This window comes from Apus apus, chromosome Z, assembly GCF_020740795.1.
Source record: "Apus apus isolate bApuApu2 chromosome Z, bApuApu2.pri.cur, whole genome shotgun sequence".
NCBI classification, from domain to species: domain Eukaryota; kingdom Metazoa; phylum Chordata; class Aves; order Apodiformes; family Apodidae; genus Apus; species Apus apus.
In genome coordinates this window covers 47,748,748-47,757,167 of record NC_067312.1, presented here as the reverse complement: position 1 = coordinate 47,757,167, position 8,420 = coordinate 47,748,748, and the positions used below count along the sequence as shown (strand labels likewise).

At 49.8% G+C, this 8,420-nt stretch overlaps 1 protein-coding gene and 1 long non-coding RNA gene across 2 annotated transcripts; one reads left to right on the top strand and one right to left on the bottom strand.

The window, feature by feature from the left end:
- Window positions 1–793: 793 nt before the first annotated feature.
- Window positions 794–4,293, bottom strand: GAS1 (growth arrest specific 1). Its single transcript, XM_051643667.1, has one exon. It carries the CDS (start codon window positions 3,190–3,192, stop codon window positions 2,236–2,238), a length of 957 nt encoding a protein of 318 aa, XP_051499627.1. The 5' UTR covers window positions 3,193–4,293; the 3' UTR covers window positions 794–2,235.
- A 151-nt stretch (window positions 4,294–4,444) lies between these two features.
- Window positions 4,445–6,710, top strand: LOC127396082 (uncharacterized). Its single transcript, XR_007891899.1, has 2 exons — window positions 4,445–4,851; window positions 6,167–6,710. It is a non-coding gene; the product is annotated as an uncharacterized LOC127396082 (long non-coding RNA).
- Window positions 6,711–8,420: the final 1,710 nt, after the last annotated feature.

Sequence of the window (8,420 nt, the reverse complement as noted above, 5' to 3'; positions counted from 1 at the left end):
GACTGAGCTCTCTCTTTTGTGTTAATGTTTAAAAGATTTTCCAATGTTGGAGTTTATTCCTACCGCAAACATTTCTATTTACAAGGTCAAGTGTATCCGCACTCAACACAGCTTAAGAGTGTAATTATTTATCTAAGGGCATTTGAGTGTAGATCAGTAGCTCTGGCAGCAAACCAGGCTTGAGCACGATGCAAAGCAACTCCTAAGGACAGTATTACACATGATCTAGTAATTGCTGATTCCTCCGCTGTGTTTACTTTTGCATTCTTCGCTGTGGGAGAAGGCAGGCTGAATGGCCAACTTTCATGGGTTTTGAGGCAGCCCCCTTGACGTGCGCGCCGTTGCTTTGTTTGAAATGCTTGCCACCTCCATCTGATGCATTTGTCACCGTTTACTTGTTTGCACGCCTAGGAGCACTTCTAAGAATGTCAGTGGCAGCAACGTGCCTCCACTTCACAGAAAGCACAGCACACTAGTAATTCCACATACATACAGGAGAAGCGTCCTTGAATTGCTTCACCCTCTTCTGCCACTGCCAAGTTGCCATGCCAACGCATTCTTAAATCAACCACTCTTTTAAAGTAGTACTTTCAAAGCTGTATTTACTTCTTGCATGTAATTATTAATTAAAGTAAGAATAGCAGTAATTTACATATATGTAAAGTATTACAGGCAGACAGAAAATTTTGTGGTTTTGGTTTTGGTTTGTAATTCTGTGGTTCGCTCCCTCCCCCCCTCCAACCGAGGGTGCTGAGAGTTCAAGTGTCCCTGGAAAACATTTTCACTACATCCATTATTTAAAGCTCTTTCTTTACTAATTTACACATTTAGAAAATACAAAAAAGCCATACATATTTAAAACACAGGCCTTTTTTATGCCTTCTATAAAAATACAAAGTTTAAGGCAGCTCAGAAATGCGTTTATACAATTCGACAACGTTCATACAGTCTCTCCAAGTAAGAAAGTTAACTTCCACTCTATAAAATACACTGTACATTTGATGTTCTAGAGAATACTTCACTGAATCACTGCTGCTGGTATCCCTTTAAACATAAAATGAATACTGTACCTTTCCAGAAATGAATAGCAAATGCAATTACCTGGAAAATAGGATGTGGTTTTAAACTTTTATTATTATTCTTTAAATAAATTATCCCCAAAGCATACAATTTATAAAATTCTATATACAAAGAAGAGCAACTGGTAACAAATCCCAGTTTTAAATACATTTTTTTTTTAATATAAGATTTACCAGAGGTCAGCACCCTGATATGAGAGACAATATAACTTTTCAGGATATTTGTATATACACGTTCTCGAGTTTAAAAGTGTCTTTTAAAGATGGCAGTGCAGAGCTCTTTTAAAACAAAAGTTGCATTGTTCAGTACAGCCAACAACTCCGTGTCGCTAGGCTAAGGTGAACGAGAGGCTGCTGGCATGCTTTTGTTCTAGAGAAGATGTGTGTGCAAGAGGGAGTACTGTAAACCACAGAATTCACTCAAGTCTGCTATTTCCTTAGATTTAATTAACGGCAGATGCCACGTAACACCGGTTCAGGCACCACTGCATCACAGCGAGACTCAGCGACTGATAACCAGGTTGTTGACTAACCAATACGGCAATAGCTGTGGCAGCAGGTTTGGATAGCTCGACTCCTTCTAACCTTCATCTCAAAATGCTTAAAAAATATCCCCTATGAGCTCGCCATCACTCCCAGTTTCTCCGGGGGCGGCTGGCGGCAGCGGGCAGCCCACCGCGGCCCCGCAGCAGTCTCTGGTAGCTCGCCCTGCTGACTCCAAGGCAGGGCAGCAGGAATTGCATAGTGCACACTCGAGACCCGCACTCGCACAACGAGCGGCCCGCGCCCGCTCCGCTCCGGCCGCCGCCGCTTCGCCGGGCCAAGGCTGCCCGGGGAGGCGAGGCCAGGCCCGGCCCAGGGAGGGGTGCGGGCGGGTGCTGCGGGCAGCAGCGGGGGCAGGGGGTGCAGACGCCCTGGCGGAGCCGCGGGAGCAGCAGCGAGGCGGGAGCAGCAGCGAGGCGGGCGGGAGGACAACGACGCCCGCTGTAACAGCTGGAGAAGTAACGGTCGGAGCGTTTAAAACGGCATGGCCCGGAGGGGCCGGGCCCCCAGCGCCGCGGGCGGGCCCGCCAGGAGGCCAGCGGCGGCCGGCACCGAGGGCCGGGCCCGGCCCGGCGAAGGGGGAAGGAAGGAAGGAAACAAGGAGGGAGAAGCGCTAGAGCCGCTGCAGCAGCGGCAAGATGGAGGCCAGCAGCGGCCAAGCCGCGGCGGCGGGCCGGCCGGCGCTACCCCTCTGCACGGGGAAGCCGGGCTCAGAGCCCGCATTGTCCTCCACGTCGTCCCTCCCCCTCTGGCTCGGCTCCTCGTCGTAGTCCTCGTCGTAGTACTCCTCCAGGCCGCTGTCCGAGCCGCCGCTGCTGCCGGCGCCGTTGCCGCCCATGTCCGCGCCGAAGCAGAGGCGGGCCATGTTCTCCTTGACCGACTCGCAGATGGGCCGCTCCAGCCCGTCGCAGACGCAGTCGTTCAGCAGCACGGCCTTAGGCACGGCCAGCATGTCCTCGATGACGGCGCGGCACTCGGGCGTGCAGCGCAGGCCGTTGAACAGCTTCCCGCAGTAGGTCATGTAGCGGTTGAGAGCCAGGCTGCAGCGGCTGTCCCAGTCGCAGCGCCGCCGCGCCTCCGTGCAGCCCATGATGCCGGGGCCCGGGCCGCCGGCCGCCGGGCTGCTGGTGCGGGGCAGGCAGGGCTCGATGGCGTGCTTGGTGGCGCGGCAGTTCTCGTCCTGCGCGCAGTCGCAGTCCTCCAGCGCCGGGCCGCGCCGGGTGTGGTTGAGCTGGATGAGGGCCGCGATGCAGTGGCTGGGGCATCGCCGCCTGGAGGAGGCAGCGGAGCCTGCAGCGGCCGCCGGCCCGTCCCCGCCGCCTCCCGCCGGCGGCTGCTGCAGGAGCACCGGCGCGCACGCCTCGGCGTACTGGTTGTAAGCGTAGCTGCAGTCGGCCTCCCCCTGGCAAGCCAGCACCGCCTGCCAGCAGATCAGCCGCCGGCCCTGCACCAGCGAGCCCCACGACGGCCACACGGCGCCCAGCGCCGCTGCCAGCCACAGCCAGACGGCCGGCCGCGGCCAGCGGCCCCCAGCGCCGCCTCCGTGCCGAGCGGGCGAGGAGGCCACCATCGCGGGCGGCGGCGGCGTCTGCTGCTGCAGGCGAGCGGGGGAGAGGCGCTGGTAGACGATGAGGAAGAGGAGGAGAAGGAGCTGCCGCCTGTGGAAAAGTTTGCAAAACTCCTGCCGGCCGTGTACATGAGGTCTCCTCGCATCAATCCGCGTCGGCTCCGGGGCCCTCCAGCCCCCCGTAGCTGCAACCGGCAGGGTCGCGGTACGAAGCAGGCGCCCGGGGCCGTCCCGTGCCCCCCACCCTGCTCCTGGCTTGGCGACGGCGGCGAAGGCGCCCGGAGAGGTGGGAAGAATCAGTGCAAACGGGGGCTCGGAGGAGAGCGGCTTCGGAGCACGCTGAGGAACTTGCAGGCTGCGCCGGGAGAGGTCATGGTGCCGTCCTTCCTCCTAATGCAGTTCCGTTTATTATTATTTTTTTAATTATTATTTTTTTTTTGCATAAAATAAACGGCCAGTTGGTGCTGCCGCCTCCTCGGGAGCTTTTAACTCTCCGCTGGCGGCATCTCTGAACATGCCAGCCACTCCGATCCCGTTCACAGTCCCAGCTCCGCTTGCTCCCTCTCGGTACTGGTTGCTCTTTCGGGTGGCGTGGAGAAGAAATGTCTCTCTCCGCTAAAAAGAAGATAGCACAGGGAAAGGAGAAGAGGCAGCCTTCTGGGTCTGTTTCTCTCCGGGCGACTGATGCTGCTTCTGTTGTCAACAAGCCCTGCAAGCTGCTCTGCTGATCTGTCTGTAGATCTTTTTTTCCTTTGCAAGGCTTTAAATAAAAAAGTGCTCTCCGAGCAGCAGCAACGTGCTCTGATTAGGCGTCATTATGCATGCATGGAAAAGCAAACAAACAAAAAAAAAACAAAAAAAAAAAAGAAAAGAAAAAAAAAAGCAGCGCTTCTTCTTTTACATATCCTCCCAGCCTGCGCTCTCTCGCTCTCTTTCTCCTTTTCTCCACTTTTTTTTCCCTTCGCTCGGCCCCCTTACCCTGACTCGCCACTTGCCATTGGTCCATCCTGTTGAAACTTTTTTTTCCCCTCCTCTTTTTACGATCTGCTGGAGGGAGGGAAGGAGAGATGGGGGCAGGAGCGCAGCTCACATTCAAAGCTTGAAAGGAAAGGCTTAAGGAGAGTGACAGCCCCCCGAGGAGCCCCTCCTCCCGTTAAGGCGGCGCGGCGGCGGCGCGATGGGCGCCACGGAGCTGGCCGGGCGGCTGCGGGGTCTCCAGCAGCCCCGTCCCGCTGCCGAGGCAGAAGGGCAGGCGGCGTAGGTCTGTCTGCCTGCTGCTTGTGCAGGCGTGTACAGGCAGGGGGAAAAGGAGGAGAGGAGAATAAAGAAGGAAAGGAAAGGAAAGGAAAGGAAAGGAAAGGAAAGGAAAGGAAAGGAAAGGAAAGGAAAGGAAAGGAAAGGAAAGGAAAGGAAAGGAAAGGAAAGGAAAGGAAAAAGAGGGAAAAGGAAAAAGAGGGAAAAGAAAAAGGAAAAATCACTAGCCTGAGTCGTGTGAATCCAAACTTGCCACTGATTCAAGTGAGGGCAGAGCCGCTTTCCGAAAAGTAGGCAGGAGTATGCTTAATATGGGATCGACTTTGTTCTTAATGAAATCTAAACTGGTTTCACTGTGTTAGTACCCTCAGGAAGAGCAAAGCTAACTCAGTGGTGTACTGCGACCATGTAAGTACTGTTTTGCTTTGCCTTCAGTATTGCAACTTTCCACTTACCCCATCTCCCACCGATTTTGATCTCATTCAGCTCAGCTTCTCGCCTGGGGTTTTTGTGCACAGGTTTAAGACACTGACCTATGAGGATGCCTGTTATGTATACCGGTACACAGTAGATACCAGTATAATTGTTTGATACTTCAGTAAGATCCGCCAACTAGTAAAAAGTTATTTACAATCTGTTAGTAAGAGGATGAAATGTGTTTTAATTGAAATAAAAGTACCGTGCTGACGTCCTGTCTTCCTGTTACACTCTCCCTTCTCTTTGCTTTGCTTATGAGGAAGTAGACCCAAAAATACAAATACTAAGGTACAATGAGACGAGCAGAACAAAGTAAATAGAGGTGCATTTACACATTGCCTTTCATTTCAGTGCTACCTTAATTCCAGAACAGCATCTTCTCCAACCACAAGGGGCATCGGTATCTGCTGCCTGTCAAAACTGGCGGTTTTTTTTTCATCCTGAGACTATCAACTCCATCTGTCACAAAAACTAGGACTAAATCATTTTTCCAGAAAGTCGGGGATCTTGGGGCCCCTGTATGGACTATGCAGTGTGGACTGATGTCTGTCTGAAAGTGCATGGAAGATGGAATGGTGGTGTGGTGTGGGAGTCAGTATGATTGATGTGTTGAGAAGCATTCATAAGGATCTGTTCCACTGCCATGAGTTTTACAAGCTGCTGGTGTTTCTCCTTCAGTACAGTTTTGCCTCTTCTGGTGCAAAACTGGGTTTGTGTTTTCAGATCTCTGAAAACTGCATTCAGAAACCCTGCCTTCATCCACCTTGTTTAGAGTGGTTTCCTTTCATTCTTGTTTAGTAGTGTTACTAAAAATGCCAGATGCCATTCCGGCAGGACGCAGTGAATACACGTTGCTATCTCCACTGCGCTCCTTCATGCATTAGTTCGCAGCCCTATTCACTGTTGGTAACACTGTTGCTGTTGGCAGTCATCTTGTTTGGGGTGGGTGAGTTGGGAACACATTGCAGGTGCTGTACAAAGTGGTGTGGCATTGCTGCGGAACCCAGTCCATGCTGGTGCATCTGGAGAAAAGGGAGCCTGCATACCGGGATGCTTCAGGCGTAGAAAGTCTGAGGGAAGAGGTTGCAATGGGGCAGGATTACGTCTTGGCATGGGACAGAGGCCTCCTGAGCTTCCCCAGCAAAGGAGAGCAGGAATGGCTGTCTCTCTGCTCCAGTGGGGCTGTCTTCTGCGGACAGCTGGGGAATGAGCTCTGCCCGATCGCAGTTCCTGCCTTCATCTGCAGAATCCACAGAATCCGTCCAGCTCGGCTGTCCTTCGTTTCTGGAGCGGAGAGCAGGCTGTTTACTTTGTGAGGAACGGCAGCAGCTGAACTTCGAACCTCCCAGGAGGGGGAGCAGGGGAGCCTTCCCTGCCGGCCTTGCACCCACGCGTGGCTGGGAAGAGGCTGCTGTGATGCTGCCTGAGCACGAGGAGGATCAGGGCGTGGTCCCATAGTGCTGACAGGATTCCTTGGCTGGGGACACTGCTCATTTTGCCTGCTGGTCTGAAAAACAGGGCACGGCATGAAGCATTGTGTCATTCATAGGCAAAGATTTTCACATACACCTTTTGGTTAAAGAAATGCAAGTTTCATACACTAATAATGATAATGGAAATGTTGAAGCTTGTAATTTGGAATTATCTTTGGTATCATGTAACTTACACAAATCATAATAGAAAATAGCTGGGCTCTTCACACCTTTTAGCTATGTAGAATATGGTCATCTACATCCAGTATTATGTATCTTTTATCAATAAATTAGCATCTTAAAATGGTTTAAAACACACTGGTCTGTCTTTAGTTAATGAGCATTTGTATTCTGTACATATTTGTAACTGCTATTTTGGATAAGGATTTTGGGACTCAGTGCTCTCTTGGAGGAAGGAAATCTTTCCTTGTGTGAACTAGACCTAGGCAAATAACTCTGTGGCCCCTCTTCGATACAGGTTTTCTAACAACAGAAATGTTGTTGTCAAGTTCAGCCTTTCAGTTTTCAGAGTAGCTTTAAAAGTAGTGAGGAAGGCAACTCCTGCTCTTTTTCATAAAGCACCATATAGGAAAGTACATCCCATGACAGGACAGTAAAATAAGGTCTGATAGCTTTCCTAATTCCCACATTTGCTACTTTTTGGTTTGCTATCCTTTCCTGTCTTAGCAGTAAGTTTTGTTCTTTACAATAGCTCTGCAAGTTATTATAGAGTAGCAGTCTTCCATCACTAGAGGTCATTTTCACAGTCAGGAAAGCTAGTATTTATCTAATCTGGATTTATTATGAAGACTCCTGGGCACCTTTTTGTTTAATTCTGACATCTTTTCCCCCTTTTATTTTCAGGATCTCCTTTCTGACTCACATTTTCTTTAATTCTTTCTCTGACCTGTTTTACACTGAGAGTGTTGATATACACAAAAAGAGTTTACCTTAAAATTTAGTATTCACCTTCAAGTATAATTAAAAATGCATGGCCTATATATGTGGTTAATTCCTCGTGATTTCTAAGCACATTTCTTTTACTGGATTATATTGCTTTTTCTACATGTCAAGAGATTTACAACTGCTCTTAAAAATGCCTGACAGGAGTCCTGTGAATTAATTTGCTGATAAAACTTCAGTCTGTGCATCCGGTAATATCTTAGTATGTGCCTGACAGAGCTACACATTGACAAAGCCTTTTTTTTTTCTTCTTGAAGAAGAGAGAGAATTCTCTACTAATAGAGGATTTCACCTGCCAGTGAAAGGTCACCACTTGCCAAGCTCTGTTCTTAGAACCTTCGTATTACTGTGCATGGGGGTCATGGGAGGCAGTAGGAGTCCTACTCAAGCACCAGTGTTCATTCTGTAGAAATGGCCCAGGAAGGTGTCACTCACAGTACCCTGCGCAAATGACTGAATGTCGACATGTGCGTACTGCTGAGTTCTTGGATTTGATGTACCCTTAGAGACCCATAAATAATGACTTCTGTACTCTAAAGTTACAAAAGAAAAACCTGGTGACTTACCAGAGTCTCAGCACAAACTGGAGAGAGACTGGGGATGGCAGGAGGGAGGGGGCAAATTAATATAATGCTTTCCCAAGTGGTGTCAGTTTCAATGGAGAAGGGCATCTAAATTAGGTTCTTGGTCCACATCTGGAGTAGTTTATCTTTTTATTGACTGTACAGGGCTATTTGAGATATTGGTGTCCTAAGTTAGCCACCTAAATTAGATGTGAATACTCCCCCAAACAGTAATTTATTCACTAGAATGTGCGGGGCTTTCTAGTGTGAGCACTCCTCCTCTTTCTTGCTTTAGTCAGAAAGAAAAATAATAAACAAGGATGATAGTAAGTAATTGCACTGATTGACAGTCACCCCATTGAGCTGAAGCCCTTAGCTGTTGAGACTACTGCACTTCATGCTGTAGGATCAGTTAGACATTGTTACATTGGCTTTACCTTTTTAAGGTTATCTTTGCCAGTGTAAAGTCTCATGAACACTACTGAGAGCATTCAACACCTGG